The sequence below is a fragment of the Salvia miltiorrhiza genome, chromosome 7 (assembly GCF_028751815.1).
Source record: "Salvia miltiorrhiza cultivar Shanhuang (shh) chromosome 7, IMPLAD_Smil_shh, whole genome shotgun sequence".
Taxonomy (NCBI): domain Eukaryota; kingdom Viridiplantae; phylum Streptophyta; class Magnoliopsida; order Lamiales; family Lamiaceae; genus Salvia; species Salvia miltiorrhiza.
Window position 1 is genome coordinate 54255812 of NC_080393.1, and position 27025 is coordinate 54282836.

The 27025-nt window shown below is 39.5% G+C and overlaps 3 protein-coding genes across 3 annotated transcripts in view; 2 read left to right on the plus strand and 1 right to left on the minus strand.

Moving 5' to 3' along the window:
* Positions 1 to 27025, minus strand: part of LOC130994894 (uncharacterized) — a 1167164-nt gene that overhangs the window by 805366 nt on the left and 334773 nt on the right. The window lies entirely within an intron of this gene.
* LOC130994857 (flavonoid-6-hydroxylase-like) lies at positions 1369 to 4119 on the plus strand. Its single transcript, XM_057919964.1, has 2 exons — positions 1369 to 2357; positions 3301 to 4119. The coding sequence occupies exons 1-2, from the start codon at positions 1440 to 1442 to the stop codon at positions 3931 to 3933; spliced, it is 1551 nt and encodes a 516-aa protein (XP_057775947.1). The 5' UTR covers positions 1369 to 1439; the 3' UTR covers positions 3934 to 4119.
* The window catches only part of LOC130994802 (glutamate receptor 3.2), a 31894-nt gene continuing 15874 nt past the window's right edge, over positions 11006 to 27025 (plus strand). Inside the window, exons 1-2 of the mRNA XM_057919866.1 lie at positions 11006 to 11262; positions 11874 to 11924. Of these exons, the coding sequence (XP_057775849.1) occupies positions 11923 to 11924 (2 nt within the window). The 5' untranslated portion in view covers positions 11006 to 11262; positions 11874 to 11922. The remainder of the gene's footprint in view (positions 11263 to 11873; positions 11925 to 27025) is intronic.

The following is a 27025-nucleotide window of genomic DNA, read 5'->3' on the forward strand; positions in this document are numbered from 1 at the left end:
TCATTAACATATTGGTGTTTTAGTCCAAGAAAGTGTATATCATCTAATTTGTAATTTTATTTTTAATTCTCTTTGTAAGGTTTCTTTTGTAAGAGTTGAGTATCCCTTGTACTCATCATTTATATATTTTTTTATCTTGATCTTTAAAAGAAAAACAAGAGAAACCAACTCGTGGTCTAGTCTAGGTAAAATAGAGTAAAGCGTTGGACGAATACAAATCATAAGGGACCAAACTTCATTATGTATTGAAAATTAAATTACGATAAATGAGTTGACAGCAAAATCAATCCTAGAGTCCCCCAGACTATCTGCCTATCTCCCTATACAAGTTTAGGGAGATAATTTTGTGTTAGGGAAAAAATCTTTGTTAGAGAAAGAAAATTAAATTGAGATAAACTTGAATATTATATAATGAAACTAACAAATCATGATTAAATAATACTATTTGTAAAATGATGGTTACTTATGAGATTATAAAAAAATAAGTTGTCCCCAAAGGGACATCAAGCGGTGCGACCTCCTGTGTGTGAACAGTGAGGTCCCGGGTTCAAACCCCACTGCTCCCCCTCCCCAACTCCCCCAAGTCCAAAAAAAAAAAGTTGGAATAGAAGAACTTATTTTTTAAGGAACTTACAAAACTCTTAGATCTTATTAGTTATTTAGAAGAATTTATTTTGTCAAACACTTTGAACAATCTTATAATCTGTTGAGTTAATTGCATATAAATTACTAAACTTTCAACAAATTCTCATTATATGCACACAAATTTTAAAATTTGTACTCCATCCGTCCCACAAATCTTGACACGTATTCCTTTTTGGGTCATCCCACGAATATTAACACTTTTCTAAATATAGTATACTAACAATTATTATATTCTCTCTCCTACTTTATCACATTCTCTATCTACTTTTATCATTACTTTCTTTCTCCTACTTTATCACATTTTCACTCCAACTTTTTACTTTTATATTTTATTACCTACACACTTAAAACATTAATCTACAACTCTTTAATTCTCGTGCCGAAACCAAACGTGTCAAGATTCGTGGGACGGATGGAGTATTAAAATTACTCAATAATTAATTTTTTTTCTCATTTACCAAACTCGCCTATTTTCTATTTTCTGACGTCGTGACATAACATAAATATGCTCGCGTATCATAAATATGATCGTGTGGAAAAATAGAACCAACGTATTGTATGATTGAATGGAAACGACGTCGTTACAGTCAAAAAAATTGACTATAAAATTGGGGAACATGTAAAATGAGAAAATTAATAATTAAATAATTTTAATACAGATTTTAAAGTTTTTATACAAAAAGAGAATTTATTAAACTTTCTGCAATATATATGCTATTAGCCGTAAGCCGTTGTAAATAATTATTTATAAGCTCCGCCAGAACATTCTCTAATACAGGCATCACTTCTTAGTGATGGAATTCAGCGCAGCCGTAGTCTACGGCGCCGCAGCCTTCATTTCCCTTCTCTTTTACTACCTAATCCGGTTAAGATCAGCCGATCCCACGCTCCGAGCGCCGCCCGAGGCCGGCGGAGCATGGCCTTTCCTCGGCCATCTCCACCTCATAAGCGGCGGCCCCTCCTCCGGCCTCCCCCACGTCAACCTAGGCGCCCTCGCCGACAAGCACGGCCCCATCTTCACGATCCGCATCGGCGTGCACCGCGCCGCCGTGGTGAGCAGCTGGGAGCTGGCCAAGCAAGCCTTCACCGCCAACGACGCGGCCGTGTCGTCCCGCCCGAGCGTCAAGGCCGGCAAGCACCTGGGCTACGGCAACGCCATGCTCGGCTTCGCCGAGCACGGCGCCTACTGGCGCCAGCTGCGCAAGCTCGCCTCCGCCGAGCTCTTCTCGGCGCGGCGGCTTGAGCGGCAGCGGCGCGTGCGCGTCGCGGAAACCCTAATTTTCGTGAGCGAGCTCCACGCGCTGTGGCAGAGGGAGAGGGGCGCGGCGGTGGACATGAAGGAGCGGCTCGGGGAGCTGAACCTGAACGTGATGCTGAGGCTGGTGGCGAGGAAGGAGCTCCGCGGCGGGGAGGAGGCGAGGCGGTGCCGGCGCGTGATGAGGGATTTCTTCCACATGGCGGGGCTGTTTGTGCCGTCGGATGCGTTCCCGTATCTCGAGTGGCTGGATATCGGAGGGCACGAGAGGAGGATGAAGAGAGCTGCGGAGGAGATGGACGAGATCGTCGGAGAATGGCTGGCTGAGCATCGGAGAAAGGAATATTCCGGCGAGGATAAGGCGCAGGATTTCATGGATGTGATGCTGTCGGTGGTGAAAGGTGAGGACTTTGGAAGTGAATACGATGTTGATACCATAATCAAAGCTACGTGCGGGGTAAGTCTCTTCATTTAGGTTTAAATTTCTTTTTAATTAGGTCATTATCTTAATATAATTTGCCGAAGGGTTAATTGCATATATTTTGAAGTTTCCTACAATAAAATTTTATTTTGCGCATGAAGTTTAAAATTTTTATTAATTTATTATTATTATTCATGTTTTCTTATTTTGCATATTTACCCATTTTTTGACCAAACTTTGAGTATGAAACGAGATTATTTTCATCCAACTACACAATACGGCGGCAATTCTATTTTTCCACATGATCATATTCATGTCAAACGAATATATTTATGCCATGTCACCAAAATAAAAAATGGACGGATATGTAAAATGAGAAAAAGCTAATACTAGAGTAATTTTAATAAAGATATTACAGTTCGTGTGCAAAATAAGAAATCATGTTGAAAGTTTAGTAATTTATATACAATTAATTCTTTGCATAAACTTCTCAAAAAAAAAAAAACTCTTTGCAGAAATTGGCCATTTTTTCAAGCTTACAAAATTGTGGCATTTATTTTAAAATTTAGTGTTTGTGGATATGCCCAATCAAGCTATTTTGCAATAATATGGGTCAAAAAATAGCTCAATTGAAATTATACATAAAAAAAAGTCCAAATATGACGCACGGACGCCTAATTTTAAAATAATTAGCTTATTTGTAAATTCGAAAAAATGATTTAATTTTGCAAACTGCCCTAAGAGACTGGCCTTAATTTGCGTTATAAACTCGTTTAAGATCGAAAGAGTGCAAATTGAAAGTCTTAGAAGATGATAAAAGATGATTAATGGTCCAAATTAAGCATGATTTTCTCAAGATATATAGGACATATGATAAGTGATATTTATACTATATATGTATTGACATGATGATCCACATAAAGAAAATTAGATCGGAAAAAAAGTATAAAAATCAACTATCTAATTCAATTTTTGACAGACTTTGATAGCGGGTGGCACCGACACAACCTCAGTAGTGTTCATATGGGCGATCGCCCTCTTACTCAACAATCGCCACGTTCTAGAAAAGGCTCAAGAAGAATTAGACAAACATGTCGGAAAGGAAAGACGAGTCGACGAATCAGACATCGCCAATTTAGTCTATCTTCAAGCCATAGTCAAAGAGACCCTAAGGTTATACCCTCCGGGGCCCTTAGGCGGGGCCCGGAGGGTAACCCAAGATTGCAGCATCGGAGGGTACAACATCCCCAAAGGCACTTGGCTGATAGTGAATTTGTGGAAGTTGCACCGGGACCCACGGGTATGGCAAGACCCGTCGGAGTTTAGGCCCGAGAGGTTTCTGAACGGAGAGAGCAATGCGGACGTTAAGGGCCAAGATTTCGAGTTAATCCCGTTTGGTGCGGGTAGGAGGATTTGCCCCGGCATAAATTTTGGAGTGCAAATGTTGCATTTGGTGTTGGCTAGCTTGTTGCAAGCGTTTGACCTAACCACGGTTTCGAATGAAGGCGTTGATATGAGTGAGAGTGCTGGATTGACAAACATCAAAGCTACACCTCTTGATGTTGTTATTGCACCGAGGCTGCCACCAAATCTCTATGAGAGCTTTAATTAATTTGGATTATGTTAATTACCTCTAATAATTAATATTGGACATGCCGACGAGGCCTAACTCAAGTAGCAAAGTTGAGGCGCCCAAAGACTCTACTTTGTGAGAGATCTTAGGTTCAATCCCGCCTGCATGAGGGTAGTTTTTTCACTTTTGTGTGGATAGTGTTCCGCCTGCGTGCGGTTATTTACCCACCTTTTTATGATGTAGAGGTCTCGCCTACATGCGGGTTGCTGGTTTGTTTATATATTAGATGTTTCTTATAATTCTAAAAAAAATTATTGGACCTCACCCTCAAGTAAAAGATCAGAAATAAAAAGGACGAAACACTCTAATCAAGCCCAAAAAAATATACAGTAAGGGTGTGTTTACTTTGATAGAAAAGATTAGAAAAAGTATATTTTTCATCATTTTCACATGTTTCCTATGATGGATAATTTTCTCCGGTCAGGCTGGAAAATTTATTCGGGAAGCCCATTTTCACTCATTTTCTCACAATTGTTGAATAATATTATCCTATTGGGAGGGTGTGAAATTATTTTTCAACATTTCAATTTGTTTATCCATCTATTTCTAACAAAAAGTAAACACATGATAAAAAAAAAGGAGAAAAAGATAATATTATCTCACCTTTTCTTATCCATCATTTTCAAATGAAAATTTTACTATCAAAGTAAACACACCTTAATAATTAAGAAATTATAGCTATAGCCATTTTGGATTAATCTTGACACACAAAATTCGTGTAATTGGGTAATGGCATAATAATTTGAAATAATTACTATTTCCATATTTTTATCTACATGATTGTAAATTTCTTTTGCTATACGAGAAAAGTTAGAATGAGATATTATCTCACTGAAAAAATAGAGGCAATATATTGTTTTTTTTTTTTTCAGTAAGTACTTGTACGATTTGTAAGGAACCCGACTTTTTTTTTTATGTATTCAACTTTCTTATTAAAATTTATTTTTAATCATATATTTGGTGTCATTAAATTGTTAAGCTTTAATTATGACCTAAATCATGCATGAATCTATAAATATATAAAAGTAAAATACCAATAAATTAATCCACGAAAAGCAATCAATTCATTTTTTAGAAAAAATATTCTTCAACTAAATGTTATAAATAAATAAATACATGCCTATGCCCAATCTATCTATCTATATTATATATATAATAGCAAAATAAATCATATCCTACGTGGCGCCGTACAATCACTATATTTTAATTTTCTTCAATTTTCATTCATTCTTATTTTTTTCTAAATTTTTAATCAATTTCCATATCTAAAAAAGATTTATATTTGTATTTTATTTTATTATATAATGTTAGCTTAAGTTTATCACATCATACTCACAAATTAATATGTATATATATAATACATTTATATATAGATGTATTTACTTAAATAATTAACTATATATATATATATATATATATATATGATTGAATATGATTTCAAATTTGACGATGCTGTTTAAAGTTTGAGACGAAATTATTCTCATAACTTAATTATAGTTTCACAAATTCTAGACAAAATGATACTTACAAGTAAGTTATAATATTTAAGCTCCATACAAGATGATGCTCAAAATTCAGATGCGGTATTTCAAACTCCAAAGAATATGATTTTCAAAATTTTGACGTTCTGTAACACCCCGTTTTTCCCTTACTAAGTTTAGAGTAATTTTGAACTTAGAAGTTAAGATGATTCACGCTGGAAAAAAAATGAATTTACTTTAATTCCAACAAAAATGATTTTTGAAAGTTTATGTTATTTAAATTTTTATGCATCGCATATTTATTTAATTGAGCATCGAGCATTTTCACGAGCTTTTAATTAGCAAACCCTGAAGAATTTCTACAGTTTCGACAATTTTATCCTGAGGGATTTTATTTGTCCAATCAACACCCATACCCTACTCTCCTACCAGCCACCCTATGTGTACCTTTCACTCAACTTTTAGCCATACTCTAGTGAAGGCAATCACATCCCCACTTTCTGCCAATCTACATTTACAACAGCTGATCCATTTGGAAATTTTCTTGCAACTCTAAAGCTTCTCACAAAGCTCTTCTTCATCCCTGAAGTGTGTAGCTGCCATAGGTAAATTCTCCTCAAACTTTGAGACTTCTCCATCTCATTCTTAGTTCATCTGTATATATATTAAAGAGAAGCAAAATCTGAAATATTGTACAGCTTGATTCCAGCAACCAAGCAAATCCAAATTTTTCCCCCATTTTAGATTCGAGAAATTCACAAGTCATAAAGGTTCCTCTTGAACCCCCACTCCCATAATTTTATTCTTACAAGCTTGATACAACAAGAATCACACTCATATATGCACAACAGCATTTACAGATTTCAGTACATGTTCATAGCGTCTATTTACATATCTTTAAAAAAAACGATACAACAGAAGGGAAAAGAAAAGGAAGAAAGGTTGAGTCTTGAACTTGGTTTGTGTTTGCTGTCGAGTCGAGAGTCGAGGGAGGCAGGGCACGGCGGTTGTGCCGCTGCTGCCCGGCCACGGTTGGAGAGAAAGAGGTGGGCTGGTCTGGGCTGAGTTGCGTCGAGGTCAGGACGGCGGCAGCCATGGGTTGCTGTCGCCGAGAGAGAGGCCGAGGGAGGCGGCGGCGTTCCGTCGTCGCTAAGGAGGAAAAAGAACAGAGGGAGTGACAGGGGTGTACTGTGAGGGTCTGAGCGGAGGACGGTGGGGCGGCAGCTTATCGCTGCTACTCGCCGGAGTCAGGGAAGAGAGCGGCTTCCGCTGCTCGTTGGCGGAAGTCAAAGAGGAGGGGGCTAGGGCACGGCGGCTCTACCGCTATATATCCTCCAGCCACGGTGAGAGAGAGAGAGAGAGATGGGAGTCGGAGTCGCGGTCGGCGGCAACTTTTGCTGCTGCAGTCGCCGGGCACGAGGAGCAGTTGAGGGAGAGTGAGAGACTGATGTGTCGTGTGTGTGCGTGACTGATGGAGAGGAATGGGAGAAAAGGTTGGGTGTTGGGCTAGGTTTGGGTTTGAGAGTTGGGCTCCTTATTTGGGCCGATTTTCTTTGTTTTAATTTTCAGTTGGGCCTTTACTTTATTAAAACAGCTGGGCCTTATTTAAAACCCCTTTGGGTCAGTTATTATTTTAAACTTTGGGCTGCCTTGATTAATTAAATTAATTGAGCTGCCCTATTTTAATTAATTGAACTATTAATTAGTTTAATTAATTTATTTAATGACTAGTTTTCATAATAATATTAAATTATTATTATGTGCATATTTTAAGTAATTACTTATTATATGCCAAGCATGACATGAAATTGCATTATATTTTGCAATAAGAGTATTTATGATTTAATTGGTTTATTTATAAATCCAATTATTTAAGAAAAATCGAGTAAGGATATTGTTGGTGTCCTTAACTCAAGAATTTAGTTTTCAATTATTTATTTACTAAATTTTGAAAACCCGGCATGATGAATCAAGTATGTTTAGTACATCCACTAAGACTTTAAGTTAGCTTCACGAGACCTATTAAGAATAGAATTTCTTGTAGGCTTTATGAACCAAGGGGATTAGCGCTGCTTTCCCAAGACGAGTTTATGTGATTATGATCTTCAGGCTTTGCCTATCCAGGTGGGCTTACTTTCCAAATGTATAAAGTATGATTGAGTTATTAAGCTCTAAATGTTTCAATGAAATGCAAATTATTTATTCAATGAAATGCAAACTGTTTATCCAATAAAATGTTTATGTGCACTCTGCTCTGTTTAAGGCTCGCCACAACGAATCAATTGAGGTTCTCTTATGGCCTAACACGTTATTTGAGAATTGTGTACACTCGTTAGCTGACTCGGTGGGTTGATCTCCATCGGGCACTAACTAAGAGGCGTTATAAGGGTGCTTACTGGATGTGTTCCGAAGCATGTAATGTAAGGGCCTGCCTGGGTAGCGTCCCGAGGTCAATTCAACTTGTCTGAGTTACGTCCTCAGGGCAAGTGCAATGGGAGAAATGGATCCGTCGGTGGCTAAAAGGTCCGGGATCACAGCAAGTAACGGAAAGGGAGTGTGACATGTGCGCACAAATGAAAAATGTTTTAACATGCTTAGAAGTTCTTTCAATTTTAAAACCTTCTAAGTTATGTCAATTATGATTGGATAAACTGTCTTTACGAAAATATGAAATGTTTATGAAAATGCATGCCCACTGAGTACATTAGTACTTAGCCCAAAAATACTTTCAAATGTTTTCAGGTTGGCTGGTCTGTGCTGACGGGACTGAGCTGAGGCTAGGGTTCAATTTCTATATAGACTTCCGCTGTAGTATTAACTCTTATACATATTTTGTTTTCTCAACTTAAGATGACTTCATGTTGGGCTTCAATTTAAAATTTCTAGTTTTATGTTAATGAACGTCGGTTGTCAGAAACATGAAAACAAAACTTGTGATCCAAAGGGGCCTAGCCCGACTCGTTATCTTATTATTCGGGTTTAACAAGGTTGTTCCTTGTTTATTTCTATGGATTAGTTGCACTTCGATTATATTTATTCATTACATAATTGGGGTGTGACACGTTCAAATGTCGTATGTGGTCTTTAGAGCTTCATATTATTATCTGGTCTTATTAGGTCCATATGAGATGATACTCAGATGATATATGTTTAATTAAATTATTTCTTATCCATCAAATTTAAAGAATTTGAACAAACTTAATACTCCCTCCGTCCCCCTTCTTAAGAGAGGATGACACGGGTTTTAATAAAAGTTAGTTATGCATTTGATAAGTGAAGAATGGGTCCCACAAAAAGTGAAATTGTAAGAGTGGTAGTTAGTGAAAGTGGAAGACGAGTCCCACAAAAAGTGAAATTGTAAGAATAATAATTAGTGAAATTATTTTAAAAAAAGGTTAGAAATATGTTTTGGGGACGAACCAAAATAGAAAAAAAAAAAGGAAAATGTTTGAGGGACGGATAGAGTAAATATTATCGATATACGATTAACAGTAAATGCGACACATCAATCGTACATCATATCATACTTCAAATTTACATATTTTTTTCTTCTAAAATATTCAATCCCACATCAACTTTTTATAAACTTAATCGAATGAATATTTATATAAAAATGTATTTCTATTATCATAACCTACATTTAATTGGCAAAAGTGATTAAGATTAATATTATTTCAAATATTGTATTACTAATTTAATTTGATCATATCAAATTAATTAAAGAAATAATTTATATATAAACTATTTCATATGTTATAGTAATAAAAATAAGAGTAAATATCATGAAAACCCCTGAACTATACCCATTTTATCAAAAATACCCTGGAACTTTCGAAATATTTTCTAAACCCTCAAATTATCAGATTTTTATCAAATATATCCTGCATCTATTTTTCGGTTACCAGAAACGTGATGTGGCTCGCCGGATGCCACATGTAATTTATATTCTATTTTTTTAAATGACATGGAAAAAACAACTTCGTTTCGTATCATATTCTACCGTGTTTATCCCTAATTCTAGGTTATTAGCGTGAATTTCAAACACGATAGGAGTGAATTTTAAATTTTAGAGTGGATTTTTTTAAAATGATATGGTACGAAACGACGTCGTTTTTGCCATTGCATTTTAAAAAAAATAGAATATAAATTACATTGTGGCATCCGGCGAGCCACATTACGTATTTGGTGACCGGAAAATAAATGCGGGATATATTTGATAAAAATCTGATAATTTGAGGGTTCAGAGAACATTTTGAAAGTTTCAGGATATTATTGATAAAGTGGGTATACTTCAGGGGTTTTCATGATATTTACCCTAAAAATAATTATAAATGATGACATAAAATAATTCCCGTCGAATTTCGACGGGTTACGTTAAACGCTAGTATAATTAAGAACATTAATTAATCTGCGTTTTTTATGTTTTCTCTTTTCTTGTTTCCTTTTTATTAAAATTCTAATCTGATAAAAGATTCAAGACTTCGATGGAAGAGATATAGATATGTTTATGCATGGTGTTGATCATATAATGACAGTAGCGAATTCATGATTTTGATTTTAATGGTGCGACAAATAATTATATAATCATATAGGGGTGAGATTCATATTGCAAATTGCATATATATCGTTGTCTTCACTGACAACATGTTCTTTACAAGAAAAAGGGAAAAGCGAAAAGGAATATCGAATTAAAGGAAAATTATTTAAATTTAATGGGTACAGAATACAAAATTTACCAAGTATTAAAATTACATGCACTACAAAAAAATTGCACATACATATCACAACATATATAATGAGCTTTTTTTGTCAAAAATCATTATGTATGAGCACTTCTTTTTACTATAGATAACGGTTTGATAAATTTTCGTTATGTATGTAGTGTTATCTATATGTACATATAACGGTATGAAGGAATGCGTTATGTATGAGCGTTATCAATTAGTCATACATACATAACGGTACTGCTGAACTGTTACGTGATGTGTTACCTATGAGCGTCTCTTTTATGACGATATATAGTTAAAGCATTACAAGAAGCATTATGTATGAATGTCTTTTATAATGATTATTTCAATTGTTACAGACACTGTTATGTATGAGCATCATATACATTAACGGTACTCCTGAACCGTTATGAGATGCGTATTCTATGAGCGTCTCTTTTATAACGATGGTTAAGGCATTAATAGAAACGTAATATATGAACGTCTTTTATAACAATTATTTCACTGTTATGTATGAGTATCACTTTTTTGTATCAATTTATTTTTAAAAAATTATAATATCTCTATTAAAAAAACTATTGATCTAAAAATTAAAAATTAAAAGAAAAAAAGTTTATTTTTAAATTAATATTTAAATAAATTAGATTTAATTTTAATTATTAAGAATGACTTGAAAATGAAATAATTTTATAGGGCAAATTGCATGAAAATACTTCACTTTATACCAAAATTTGATTTTTTAACAATCTTTTTAATTGTAGCAAAAATTTCAATAAGATTTCAATTGATAGTTATGGAGTAATTTTCCGGTCAAATTAAAAGTAAAGATTATTTATAACCCTTGAATTTCAATTGATTGTGTGGTGGCTCCCCCTATTTTCAAATTCAGTTTTTCTCACCTATCAGACCACGCCGCCTTCGACGAGACGACGTCGCCTCGAGCTCGGCGTCCCTCAGTCAAACCTCTACGTTGCCAGCCACCAGCCCGGCGTTGCTCGCCGCACGCCGGCCGTCTCCGTTCGCTGCTGCTGTGCTCAGATCTGCGGCTGGCTGTCGGCCGGAAGTCGCCGCCTCCGCCGCTGCATCATCCTGAACCGCCGGTCAGAGGATTTTAGTTTAATTGTGTTTATTTTCTTAATTTTTTTGGTTTAAAATAATGGCAAGGGGCAGTAGATGATACCTTACATTTTTTCTTTAATAATTTTCTATCTAGGTTTTCATTGAACTGGGGATTGAAGGTGTTGTTTAAGGTCTTCACTAAATTTTCCTCTTTCTTTCTCTTCAATGGCTATGAGCATATTTTTGGGGTGTAAGTACATTCCGAGATAAGAAACTAGTAATTTATATATGAATTTTAATAAGCATCTTTGGATCATTTTTTTTTAATAGTAAGTTATGATCCTATTGTTTTATGAAGCATGCTTTGGATGGCAATCAAACATGATTTGCCTTATATTTGGGGTTCACATACTTTACCAATTCAATTCTACACAAATAATTTTTCCTTGATGGTTCGATTTTTTTTTTTTTTTTTTGATAAATTACATAAGTATTAATCTTCTACTACTAGGCCAACACACGCACACTGATAGTTCGATTTCTTGATCCAAGAAGTCATGGCTTATACACAGTTTATGGTGAAATTTTCTTTACTGGTTGAAATTTTTAACAACAGTGATGACGGTATGTTTCTCCCAATTTTCCATGGCAGGTGAGTGAGCCAAAAAAGTGGGGTTAGACTGCTGACTGGAAGAAAGTAAATGTGAGTTCTTTGCTTGCTCAAATTATATTACTTTAAAATTACCAATTTTTTCCTATGTGCTTCAGTTTCCCTTTTCATTGATTTATGAAATTATTATTCAGATAAAACTATATTTAATAGAATAACCCAATGAGCTTCTTTCTTTGGATTCCTTGTTATCAAGTTCCCATAGTAGTTGGTGGTCGTCGTATACCACCAAATAATTCCTGCAGAATTATCAAAATAAATTAGTATTGTGATAAGCAGGGTCGATCCCACAGAGAGCAGATAAAACCATTCAATTCCCTAAATCTATAAAATCGGTGATGCCACCACGCCTTAAATTGAGAAAAATATTAATTAACTAAGAATGCAATAAATCAAATAAAAACTATTCTTGAAATAAATCAATAAAAAGGTAATTCGGTTCAAATAAATCCACACTAATTCAATCTCTGATCATCGACGCAATAATTAATTAATCCCTATTAACCAATTAGTTATAGGATACCGTGATACGTACTGACATACCTCAATTCCTACTTACTGTGTCGATAGACGGCTAGATACGTTAGTCCTATCTATTTCCCTTATTAAAATATAACCTAGCTGGATACGCAGTCTTAAATTTAATATTCTAATAGCATTAAGATGAAGGAACTCAATTTATATCAATTATCCTAGATACGCTAGTAATAATTAATATACCAATTAATTCCTACTACGAACATGATAGTTTTATCACTAATCTGCCCTATTCCAACAATTACGGATTGGAGGTGCTAATTGACTGTAATCCAATTCTTGCCGAATTAAAAGTTTAGTTACTCATAATTAAATTAACAACAATCAAATAAATTAAAGCAATCATAAAATAATCAAACACAAAATAAACGAAATAAAATTGCGAGAAAAATACGAATGAAAATATAAATGGAATTAAAATAAACTGATCACCACACTTCGAAAATTAAAAGAAATCGCTGCTAAGGTCGAACATACTCCAGCCGCAATCCTCTCTAATTCCAAAGCTAGAAAAAAAGTAATAACATAAAACTAAAAACTTGCATGCATTAAACCAAAATTCAACGTGCTGATCAAAAGCTTAAGGAAAAAGTATATGATATCTCCTAATCAAAGTCAACTAAATATCTAAAGTCCAAAGTTGCGGCTCCACTAAACTAGAGTCCTAATTTAAATCAAACACAAGGGAATTAACCCTTAAGTGGCCGAACACCCTAATTATCAAGGGTTTCGGCCCTTTCCAAAAAACTAAAGCCCAAAATTAATTAAAAGAGTATTTGGCTTAATTAAATTACAAGATAAATATCTCCAAAGCCCAAATCTCTAAATCTCTCTAAAAATTCAACCAATTTCTCCAACCAATTTTTCGACTTTCAATAAATCTTCCATCTTCAAGCTTTCTCCTCCATCCATGCAATCCCTACACCAAAAGTGCAAATAACGGGTAATATCCGAGCAAAACAACGGGAAAATAACACGGTAAAAGATAACTAAATCGCACACATCAAACCTCCTCACACTTGAATCATACTTGCCCTCAAGTATGAGGTGAAGAAAATCTAAAGGTGGAAATAGCAATCTCAACAAACTCTCCCCTTGACTCGACACTAACGACTCAACTAAAGAAGGAAAACTAAAAGAAGAAAGACACGACAAACACGACACACGAAACAGCCAAGTACAACCAAATAGTCTTTGTTCACAAACTTCCCTTACCAAGTAAAATCATGCAATTCACAAAGCAATTCTCAACTGTCAATTAGCAACTGAAATCATCAAAATGGATCCTTATCATCAACTCGGTCAAAATCAGGCAAAATCGAATACAACTCACAGTTTTCACTCATTCACTCCCTACACTAATTCTGGACAGCCACACATAGACATGTTTCACGCAGTCGCGATATAAAGTGGTCACTTTGTAACTCAAGAAGGTCTTTTCTCATTTGGCGTAATGGGGCTAGGGACCATTATTTGATTTTGGAAGGATCTAAACAGGGTACATAGGCTTCAGAAAATAAGAACGAGGTATCATGCATGTTCAAAACGAATTATCATCCATAACCAATAAGCATCTGAGGAAAACCAAGGGCGAACAAAAGAGCATCATATATTAACTATATATTCTCAACTCACTTAGGTGCACTCCTTTTTTTTTCCTTTCTTTTTCTTTTTCTTTTTCTTTTTCTTTCTTTTTTTTTCTTTCTTTTTCAGCACCTTTGTTTCTCAATTTTTTTGAACCAATTTTTCAGCGCATATCAAAGTACACAACAATCATAGACCATCAGTTATAGCTTCTGCCTCCGTTTGGTCTAACATACCATATCTCCAGCTTTTCAGAACAGAAAATTCAGCACAGAGTTCCACTTGGGCAGACTGAACTTCACAAATATCTTCTTTTCCTCTAAAAATCAGACAGGATGAATTTTCGAATTTAAACATGCACAATAGGGCCAAAAGAGGGTCAAAACAGGTCTTGGCTAAATATTAAGTGACTCATATGAACAAAACATGGTCAATGCTTCAAAATGGCTCACTAGGGGTTAATGTACGGGTCAGACAATGAAACGCAGGCCAAAATTGGTTCACCCTAGTGCCTTCTATCATTTATTACACATGACACATGATATCGCAACCTTGTGAATAATTCTCTCAGAAAAATCAAAGTAGATAGTGCTCTACTATTTTTAGGCTCAAATCTCATTTAGTGAGGGTTAAAGAAATTCAATTATTGCCCTATTTCGTCATCCCAAATTTCATTCAACAATTCTCCAAATTTCAGATCACAAATCACCACTTGACAGTATATTGATTCACCAAGTTAATAACAAGACTCCACTAGGCAAGAAATGTCCATAAACATCACAATCTAGCAATACTTGGCTCAACAAAACACAAAACACAAAACCAAACCCAACACTTAAGCAAAATAAAATTAAAAAGACTCAACAACTGACACAACCTCCTCACACTTAAGCTTTGCTTGCCCTCAAGCAAACAAAGAAAAAGCTGAAAGGAGGAGAACAACACAACACAAGAAAACAAGAACATCAACACTAAACAAAACAACAAAGGGGAAAGATGTCACCGTGTATGTTGCCGCTGCAACTCAGCCCGAATCGTGGCACTCAACTCAGATATACTCTGCTGGAGCGCTGCCACGTTCCCGTCAATTTGGGCGAGCTGTTGCGTCACGTCTACCCTGAACTGCACAAACTCGGCCCGTAAGCCTTGCACCTCCTCTGCTAGAGCCTCCACTATACCTGTACCTGGAGGGAAATGAGTGCTCGGGAAGGTCTCTCCCGGCTCAGAAAATCGAGGTTCGCCCTCCGGAAAAACAATCCGATCATCAAGTAAAGTGGATAAATCAAAGGAGGAAGGCTCCTTGCAAAGAGACATGCACGATTGATGAACTGTTAAATCCATATTACGACCAACAAATACGCCCAGAAAATGGCACAATGTAAGGTGGCGAGCAGGGTGTGTGCGTATGTGATGAATGGCAAAGGCAATCCAATATGCTAAGTTCACTTTAACTCCCTCACTCATGCAACGCAAGAAGAATAAATCAATGCTACTCAATTTAGACAAAGTAGTAGATCGCCCCATCAAATTGTAACAGAGGAACAGATGACAGACACGCAAAGTAGGATGGACAATATCAGACGCTGTGGACCGAGATGCATCGAAGGGCCTAGCACCTGCTCTAGCAAGCAAATTTCAAGAGGACTCTGAATTAAAGACATCCGACTCTGACGTCCCCATACCACATAGAGCAGTGCGAAAATCAGCACTCAAAGCCTCTTCTAGACTACAAATTCCTAACTTGATAGCCCATTCAGTGAGAGAAAACTCATGCATCATGTTACATAATCGAAAGGATATGCACTTAGCGTCTAAATCTGTGGTGTCTCTGAACCTAAATGAGGTGAAAAACTCTAAAGCCAACTCCTTATACACCGGGAAACGGGGGATATTTAACAGCCATGACCACCCAATGCGTTCAAACGAGTCGACTAGACGATGTTCAAAGTTCAATGGTCGAAGAGAATCAAAGTTCAGCGTCTTACCTGAGGAACATGTCTTACTGCGCCGGGAAGTGACCAGCTTGCGTTTTGCTTCGGTTGGAAAGTCGTGGATGGCATCGACCTCGATTTCATTTCGTATTTCAATGGCAAAAGGGAGTGGGGCGGCCATGTCTTCCCGCTGAGCCGATGAAATATCGGATTCGATGACCGATTCGGCGATGGACTCCAAGCTCTCTTGCGCTTCAAAATCAGAATCGGGCTCACCCGACTCATCGGAGCTCTGTGCTGAATTTCTTTAACCCTCACTAAATGAGATTTGAGCCTAAAAATAGTAGAGCACTCTCTACTTTGATTTTTCTGAGAGAATTATTCACAAGGTTGCGATATCATGTGTGTCATGTGTAATAAATGATAGAAGGCACTAGGGTGAACCAATTTTGGCCTGCGTTTCATTGCCTGAAGCCTTGACAAGGTTGCGTTTTGCCCCTAGTGAGCCATTTTGAAGCATTGACCATGTTTTATTCAGGCACGAGTTCCAATGAGTCGGGTGAGCCCGATTTTAATTTTGAAGCGCAAGAGAGCTTGGAGTCCATCGCCGAATCGGTCGTCAAATTCGATATTTTATCGACTCAGCGGGAAGACATGGCCGCCCCACTCCCTTTTGCCATTGAAATACGAAATGAAATCGAGGTCGATGCCATCCTCGACTTTCCAACCGAGGTAGAACTGTCGCAGCCCGCCGTCTAGCCAGTGATAGCGTAGACCGGGTATCGATACGACTAAATAAAAGAAGGAAACAAAGGCTGGAAAACTGATCTCATCTTTATGCGGAAGCAAGATAACAATTCATACTAACTTTAGCAGCATAACATCCTTTCTAGATCATAAACATCGGCATCGCTATAAAAGCCAAAGCATCGGAGTTTTTGTCAACATATACAAACGGTCATAGTTCAATATTACAAGGATTCAAAATATATACCGAGTTACACAACAAAAGGGTGATCAAACTATATGTATGGAGACATATAGCTGAGAGTGTATTCCTTAATTAAGTCTAGAATAACTCAAAAACATAAAGCTGCCATAGATATGAAAGTACGACAAAAGGTGATCATCCGAAACAACGATCCCGCCAACACCAAGTCATCCTCCGTCCATGCTTCTAATCCATTCTTCCGTTTCAGCGGGATCTCCAGCTCCGCTGAAAGTAGGTGGATTTTGTCGTAGAAAAAGCTCTTCTACTCTTCTTTCTTGCTGTGGGGAGGTGGAGGTGGTGGTGTGGGATCTCTCTGTTCTTCCTCTTCTACTCGGTTTCGATTCTGTCTTCTCGGAGGCATGCTATAAGGAAATGAAAATTCACATTAACCTCGGAACTAATCTCTCTATGTTACATAACTGATGAGGAGTAATATGTGCAGAGCAGACAAACGATATAAATAAGAGGAGCAGGCTCTATCAGAGAAATCAACATATCAGAGCAGAGGAATCACTAGTCAGAGGAATCACTCGTCAGCGGAATCACTCGTCAGCGGAATCACTAGAAACGCGGAAAAACCTCCCGCGTGAGGGCAATTTTACTATTATGCCCTACGGGCTCTTTGTAAACTTACGTTATCTATAGTAATTCATCGATTAAATCTATACCCACTCGATTAGGTCTCACCCATAACGAAGCTCTCTTTACCTCTTCTCTATTGTATTTCTCAACACCTCATAGTTCTCGTTCATCGGTTACTCAATTCTATCATCACACATCAAGTCAAGCAACATCGAAGATCAAGTAAAAATAAAGACCCTCTGGTCATCATCATATATATAGTGAAAATTGTCTCGTCGAGGTCTTTTTACAAAAGTTGGGATCTATGTACAGCAAAACAACCCCTAACACTACAATGATGCTCCATCTATACAGGCATCATAAGTACTAGGCATCTATAATTACGCACTACTATACTTTTTCATCTATGTACATCAGCTATGCAGCACTAAATATATACTGACATCCATGCTAAACAGCACGGTCATCGCCCGTCTTCAGCTCCAGGCACTCCACTCTCTACTTCATCAGCTTGCATGTCCTCACTCGGCTCGGTCTCTTCATCCTCATACTCATCGATTAAGCGATACACGCTGTCATCATCCGTCTCGTCCTCCACATCGGTATCCATCATCGGCCCGTAGACAGGCACCTCGGGAACAGGTACCCACGTCTCCTCTCCATTGGCAGTCGTCTGACGCTGCAGTGGCCGGGTCTGTCCGTAACCAACTGTCATCTCGGGAGTTTCCTCATCAGAATCCTCCTCATCACTATCGAGTCGTGCAGGCCGCGATCCTCCCTCCTGGGCGTCTCGAGATGGCGGATACAGAATCGAGTGCATATACGTCTGAAAAGCCAAAGTGCCCGGCTCAGGCAAAGGGGTAACTCGCGGGTAGGGATCAAAAGGCACAATCTCAATCGGCTGCTCATCAATCACAACAGGAGGTGCTATCTCTGGGAGCGGTAATGGCAAAGGCGCCGTCACCGAAGTAAAATCCCATGATGGTAAATCGGCACTGGGAAAAGGCATAAGTGACAAGGATGAAAACGGATCATGATCTCGCACGGGCGAGTAAGTCTAAAAAATAAACGGCTCTGAAGCAACCGGCTCAGGTAAGACTGATATAGGATCAGCTGGAGGTGGGGGAATAATTGGATAAGGATCCGCTGGCAGTGGAGGTGCCTCTTCTGCTCTCCCCTGCGCTGGTCCGTCGAGGGCTCCATAAGGCGGTGAAGGTGGCTCGCCGAAAGCGTAGTAGCGGTAGCTGATCATCGCAATAAACCCGCGGAAATCGGCGCTCACGAACCGTCCAAAGTCAATCCTGAAGATGTACTGCGGTACTAGCGAAGCTGCCCAATCCTGCCACTCCGGAGGTAGCTGCGGAATCAAAAGAGTGATGGCCTCTACCTCGTCAATGCCGCAAGAAGTAGTCTCCATCCAACGACTATGGTAATGCGCTAGAAATTCTCCGAGCGTATCGCCCTCTCTCGGTCCAGTAGTCCTGAACCAACGGCGCATCGCCTCGCGATATCGTCTCTGTATCGCTGCCTCTTCTCGACTCTGCATCCTGTAATAGTAATATCGTTTTTATCAAAAGTGGACGTAGCACTTGCTTGGTATTCCTCAATCAACAACATACTTATTCTCGTTTGGTACGGTGGTGCAACGGCTATACTAGCCTCAAAATCTCTCCATAAAAGGAACAATCGTCGTCTCATGTCATGCTCCATCTCCTCAAACAATCCCATCATTAAACCAATTCGTTAACTTATTAGTGAAACAAGCTTAAAACTCATCATGAAAGCAGTAAAGAACAGCAATAACTCTTACCTCAGTAAACAGGCGGAGATGGGGTGTTGGGGTGTCGTTTCGAAAAAAAAACTCTCAACTAGTTTGAATCTTAGACTAGTTGACTCTCAACTAGTTTGAATCTTAGACCAGAGACAGCACCGCCTGTTGTGATTGCTGAGCAGCCGATTGAGATTGTGCCTTTTGATCCCTACCCGCGAGTTACCCCTTTGCCTGAGCCGGGCACTTTGGCTTTTCAGACGTATGTGCACTCGATTCTGTATCCGCCATCTCGAGACGCCCAGGAGGGAGGATCGCGGCCTGCACGACTCGATAGTGATGAGGAGGATTCTGATGAGGAAACTCCCGAGATGACAGTTGGTTACGGACAGACCCGGCCACTGCAGCGTCAGACGGCTGCCAATGGAGAGGAGACGTGGGTACCTGTTATCGAGGTGCCTGTCTACGGGCCGATGTGGAGGACGAGACGGATGATGACAGCGTGTATCGCTTAATCGATGAGTATGAGGATGAAGAGACCGAGCCGAGTGAGGACATGCAAGCTGATGAAGTAGAGAGTGGAGTGCCTGGAGCTGAAGACGGGCGATGACCGTACTGTTTAGCATGGATGTCAGTATATATTTAGTGCTGCATAGCTGATGTACATAGATGGAAAAGTATAGTAGTGCGTAATTATAGATGCCTAGTACTTATGATGCCTGTATAGATGAAGCATCATTGTAGTGTTAGGGGTTGTTTTGATGTACATAGATCCCAGCTTTTGTAAAAAGACCTCGACGAGGCAATTTTCACTATATATATGATGATGACCAGATGGTCTTTATTTTTACTTGATCTTCGATGTTGCTTGACTTGATGTGTGATGATAGAATTGAGTAACCGATGAACGAGAACTATGAGATGTTGAGAAATACAATAGAGAAGAGGTAAAGAGAGCTTACGTTATGGGTGAGACCTAATCGAGTGGGTATAGATTTGATCGATGAATTACTATAGATAACGTAAGTTTACAAAGAGCCCGTAGGGCATAATAGTAAAATTGCCCTCACGCGGGAGGTTTTTCCGCGTTTCTAGTGATTCCGCTGACGAGTGATTCCTCTGGTCTGATATGTTGATTTCTCTGATAGAGCCTGCTCCTCTGATTTATATCGTTTCTCTGCTCTGCACATATTACTCCTCATCAGTTATGTAACATAGAGAGATTAGTTCCGAGGTTAATGTGAATTTTCATTTCCTTATAGCATGCCTCCGAGAAGACAGAATCGAAACTGAGTAGAAGAGGAAGAACAGAGAGATCCCACACCACCACCTCCACCTCCCCCACAGCAAGAGTAGAAGAGCTTTTTCTACGACAAAATCCACCTACTTTCAGCAGAGCTGGAGATCCCGCTGAAACGGAAGAATGGATTAGAAGCATGGACGGAGGATGGCTTGGTGTTGGCGGGGATCGTTGTTTCGGATGATCACCTTTTGTCGTACTTTCATCTCTATGGCAGCTTTATGTTTTTGAGTTATTCTAGACTTAATTAAGGAATACACTCTCAGCTGTATGTCTCCATACATATAGTTTGATCACCCTTTTGTTGTGTAACTCGGTATATATTTTGAATCCTTGTAATATTGAACTATGACCGTTTGTATATGTTGACAAAAACTCCGATGCTTTGGCTTTTATAGCGATGCCGATGTTTATGATCTAGAAAGGATGTTATGCTGCTAAAGTTAGTATCAGTTGTTATCTTGCTTCCGCATAAAGATGAGATCAGTTTTCCAGCCTTTGTTTCCTTCTTTTATTTAGTCGTATCGATACCCGGTCTACGCTATCACTGGCTAGACAGCGAGCTGGTCACTTCCCGGCGCAGCAAGACATGTTCCTCAGGTAAGACGCTGAACTTTGATTCTCTTCGACCATTGAACTTTGAACAACGTCTAGTCGACTCGTTTGAACGCATTGGGTGGTCATGGCTGTTAAATATCCCTCGTTTCCCGGTGTATAAGGAGCTGTCGCAATAGATAGGAACTTCCTTTTCCTCGATCCCATAGTCCTTTAGTTGATAGACTAACCACAGGATTTGTGAGCAGCAGCTTCCGGCAGCAACATATTCAGCTTCAGTTGTAGAGGTGGCGACTGAAGTCTGCTTCTTAGAAAACCAAGAGATGAGCTTGTTGCCTAGGAATTGACATGTTCCGGAGGTTGATTTGCGATCAAGCTTGCATCCACCGAAGTCGGAGTCTGAAAATCCGGTGAGCTTGATGTCGTCCTCTGCTGGGTACCACAATCCTAAATTGGGTATGCCCTTGAGATATCTCAGAATCCGCTTAGCTGCATCCAAATGAGCTTCCTTAGGATCTGATTGATATCTTGCACAAACCCCGATTGCAAATGCGATATCTGGTCTACTCGCAGTCAAATACAGCAAAGATCCAATGATTTCTCTGTACTTCTTCGAAGAGACAGAGCTTCCTTCTGAACCTGGATCAACTTTCCAGTTTGTGTTCATTGGGATCTTGACTGACTTCATGTGCTGAATACCGAACTTAGCTATCAGCTCCTTCGCATACTTGGACTGGCTGATCAGTATTCCTTCTTTGGTCTGCTTGACTTGCAATCCGAGAAAGAAATTCATTTCTCCCATCATGGACGTTTGGAATTTGTTCTTCATGATGTCAGCAAACTTTTTGCACATGTGTTCGGATTTGGATCCGAAGATTATGTCATCGACATAAATTTGAACAAGCAAGAGATCTTCTCCTTCTTTGAGAGTAAACAACGTTCTGTCCACAGATCCCTTTTTGAAGCCTTGTTCAATCAGATACTCCGAGAGAGTATCATACCACGCTCTTGGTGCTTGCTTCAACCCATAGAGCGCTTTCTTCAGCTTGTACACCTTTTCTGGTCCAGCAGCCTCAAATCCTGGAGGTTGTTCTACATAGACTTCATCTGTGAGCACTCCATTGAGAAATGCACACTTGACATCCATTTGGTGTACCTTGAAACCTTTGTGAGCTGCAAAAGCTAAGAAGAGTCTGACTGCTTCCAATCTGGCAACTGGAGCAAATGTCTCGTCGTAGTCGATTCCTTCTTCTTGACTGTATCCTTTAGCCACAAGCCTTGCTTTGTTTCTCACAACGTTTCCTTCTTCGTCTTTCTTGTTCTTGAAAATCCATTTCAAGCCAATCACCTTTGCATCGTCTGGTCGATCCACAAGCTCCCAAACAGAATTTCGGTTGAATTCATTGAGTTCTTCTAGCATTGCGATGACCCATTCTGTGGACTTCAGAGCTTCTTCAATATCCTTCGGCTCTGTAGTTGATAAGAAACAGCTGAAATTCTTATCTTCGTTGATGCAGTTCTGGTTGATGTCGAAGACGAGGTTGCACATAGATCTCCGAGTCTTGACGCCATCTGATGGTTCTCCAATGATGTTCTCCTTAGAGTGGAGTTCAAACCATCTTCGATATTTCTTGATTTCTTCAGGAGATGGTGGAGCTTCTTCAGTTAGAATAGCTCTGGGATGTTGAGCACTTTCTGGAGCAGGGGAGAGTTGAGCTGGGGCGGCTTCTGCGCGTTCAACTTGAACTTCAGCAACTGGAGTTCCCCCTTGACTATTGCCATCTGCATTGGCTCCAGTTTGAACTTCAGACCGTTGGTTGATCTTTTGATACTGAAGCATCTCATTATCTTCATCCTTGCCAGATCCCCATACCAAGACAGTAGAGGGCTCGTCAGTATGGATTTCAGCTTTGGAACCTTCAGTGATCTGAGCATTCTTTTCAGCATCTTGTTCCCTGAAACCATCTGTAGACTCATCAAAGATCACATGAGGTGTTTCTTCTACACATAGAGTTTGAGTATTGAACACTCGATAGGCTTTGCTTGAACGTTCTGTTCCGGAGTATCCAAGGAAGACTCCTGGATCAGCCTTGCAATCGAAGGTGTTCAACCTCTTCTTATCGTTGTTGTGTATGAAACACTTAGAACCGAAAGCATGAAAGTAGGCAATCAATGGCTTTCTGTTCTTCCATAACTCGTATGGAGTTCTTCCATGTCTCTGAGTGAGGAAGGAGCGATTCTGCGTGTAGCATGCGTTGTTGACTGCTTCGGCCCAAAACTTCAAGGGGAGTTTTGACTCGGCTAGCATTGTCCTTGCTGCTTCCTTTAGAGACCGGTTTCTTCTTTCTGCAACTCCATTCTGCTGAGGAGTTCTTGCTGCAGAAGTTTGATGACTGATTCCTTGTTCATCACAATACTCACGAATGACAGTATTGATGAACTCAGTCCCACGATCTGATCTGATGCTGATGATGTTGACTTCCTTTTCAACGCTCAGTCTCTTCAACAGCTTTGGCAGTTCCTCCAGTGTCTCTTTCTTTTTGTAAAGAAAGATAACCCAGGTATATCGTGAGTAATCATCCACAACTACCAAGGTGTACTTCCTACCGTTGTAGCTTCTTGGAGTGATCGGGCCAAACAGATCCATGTGAAGTAGATGCAGAATCCTTTCAGAGGAGTGTCCTGTCTTTGACTTGAATGATGTCCGCGTCTGCTTTCCTCTGAGGCATGCTTCACATTCTTGCTTCTTTTGGAATACAATAGAAGGGAGTCCTTCTACCAGTTGATGCTTAGCAAGTTTGTTGATCGTCTTGAAGTTGAGATGGTTGAGTCTCTTGTGCCATAGCCAATTGAGCTCTGAGCTGCTTTTACTGATGAGGCACGTTTTTGGTGGGCTGTCTTCCCAAGAAACGACGTAGAGACTTCCTTGTCTGAATCCCTTCAGAACCACCTTCTTCTGATTGTTTCTAACAGTGAATTCATCCTTTTTGATTTTCACTGTGAAACCACTGTCACAAAATTGACTCACAGACAACAGATTATGTTTAAGACCAGAAACAAAGCTAACATTACTGATACTGGCGTTACCCATGTTGAGCACACCATAGCCTTTTGTTTCTCCAATCGAGTTGTCTCCGAATGCAACTTTGGATCCAGCTTTCTCAACATACTGGGATAGATATTCTTTGTAGCCCGTTATATGCTTCGAGCAGCCACTGTCCAGATACCACGTTCTGATTGAAGCTTTGGCCTCTTCCTTCTTTTTATGTTTCCTGACATTGACCTGCAAGAAAGAGTTGCTTCAGGCACCCAATCAAGCTTTGGGTCCTTCAATGTTAGTTCGAGTTCCCTTTGGAACCCAAATCTGCTTCAGAATTGGTCTGGCTGATTTCTTGCGCATTGTTGGATGTCTGATCGGTGTAGTTGGCGCTTCAGGTGGCAATTGAGCATTCTTCCGTTGAGAAATCCTTTTGAAGGCCTCACTCTTGTAGCAGTTCTGTCTGGTGAGTGGTTGAGGTCTTCTTTGCTCGCCGAAGTATCTTCTGTGAGATACTTTAGTCTTTGCAGACTTATGGAGATTTGTCTGACGTCCAGTGGCTTGTCGTCGAGAAAGTGGCATGGCTCGACTGGACTCAGCATTGCTTGATCTCCATGGATGTAGTTCTTTCTGAAACTGAACTAAGGATGTCAGTTTCTGACTGATGTGGCCTTTCTTCCCCCTGGGTTGATGAGAAAGATTCTTCTTGGCTCCTGATGTTCCTTCCCGGATCTTTGACTGAAATCTGCTTTCCAGCCTTTTCAATAAGATGATCTGGTTGGGAGCCTCCTTAGCTCGTCTGTAGTTTCGTGGAGGTGGAACATTTGATCTGGCCATCAGTCTGCGCTTGTGAACTTCATCCATATCATGATCTCTTGATTCTTCTGAGGTTGTGATTTCAGAAGGATCATTCTTAGAGATGATCATGATATCCTTTCCTTTGGCAGCTGCAACCTTTCCTCCGATGCTGTTGACCAGTCCTTTCGATGGAAAGTTGCTCATCATGGGAGACTGCATCATGCAGGTCTTGACTGTTTCTTCCAACTTGTGATTAAGCCTTTTGATTTCATGAGAAGCTCTTTCACATTCTGAGTTGGAGATTCTGAGCTCTTCTTCCAGTCTGCTGTTCTCCATGATTAGCTGATCAAGACATGTTTCATCCGGAAAGTAGATGATTGTCTGATGTTTAGCTCGTTCATCATCAATCTCCTTGTCCTTTTTCTGATTCTGCTTAAGGAGATCTTCGAACATTTTCCTCAGCTGACAGTGATCAGTCAGGAGCTGATCAAACTCATCAGTTTCAACGGATGAGCTATCTCCAGATTCTGAGTGGTCTCCTGAAAGCATCAGGAAGTTATCAGTATATGGAGTTTTCGTGAGAGATTTTACCTCTGGGCCATTCATTCCATTGTCGTAGCTGTTGTCAGCTACACTTTCTGATTCGTTGGCCATCAGGGCTCGGCTCTCATCATCTGTGCTGGAACTGTCGAAGTCGGATGATTCTGATGTGTCGTTGGAGGAGTCAGCATCATCAGCAACCATCGCTTTCTTCTTCAAAGATCTGCGATCTTTCTTTGCTTTCAGTTCTCTGTGCTCAGCTGGAGTCAGATCAGGACATTCATGCTTAAAGTGTCCTTTCTTTCTACATCCATAACATTCCAATTCTTTGATGTCGTAAGCGGCTGACTTCCTTTCTCCACTTCGATCTGTGGAATGTCTGGAGTCCCCTTCTCTTTCTTTTCCCTTGTAGTGCTGCTTGTGGAACCTTCTGTACTTTCGGAACTTGGACTCCATCTTGTTGAATCTGTCAGTCAACAAGGCATATTGACTGAAGAAGTCCTCAGGGTTGAGTTCCGTTGGCTCCTTGATCTGCTTCTTGCCTTCTCTGGTTGAGGCCTTCAGTGCAACTCCTCTTGAGGTTGATGGACCATCTTCGTCTGATCCTCCAGCCTTCTTGTTACCAAGATTTCTCAGTAGATCGAACTCATTTGCCACGAGATCGGAGAAAAGCTTGTTTGTCGGGAGCTGACTGAATCCTGGCTTATGCTGATGAGCGACTGAATAGATCTGCCATTCTCCTCGTGGCAGTGCTCGAAGAATCTTCAAGTTGATTTCTCGTTGAGTGTATTTGTCTTTGGAAATGGATTGAACTTCATTCAATATGAGGTTGAATCTTTGTTCCATTTCCTCGACAGATTCATTCTTGAGCATGAGGAAGGAGTCGAATTTCTGACAAGCTATGGAAAGCTTATTCTCCTTGATCTCCTCAGAACCTACGCACATTCTTTCCAGAGTATCCCACATCTCCTTTGCTGTCCTGCACTTGATGATCTTCATGACATACTTGTCAGGAACGGTGCCGGAGATGATGCTTTTGGCGAGGTTGTCTAGCTCATCTTGCTTCCTTTCTTCTGTGGAGAAGTCTGCCTTTGACTTGGGCTGATCCTCATCGTAAGGTTCCTGACGGATGTCAGTAGGAACTCTTTTTACAGTTTCGGTGATAATGATTGGACCGCTAGTAATGACTTCCCACATTCTACAGTGTTGGGCAATGAGGAAGCTTTCAAGCCGAAACTTCCATATGTCGTATTTTTCAATACAAAACATAGGTAGAGTAGATAATCTGCTGTGGTTAGTCTCCATAAAAAAAAAAAGAGAACAGGTAACAGCAGAATAAGCAAGTAGCAAGCACAAAACAAAAAGAAAGAGTAAAACTTTTTTGAGACCTTTAAAAAGGATCTAGTTCAAGTAGAACTAGTCAGAGACAGATAGTTCTTGCGAACAACCTGCTCTGATACCAATTGTTGGGTCCGGGGGAGTCTCGAATAGGTGTATGGGGGGGGAATACA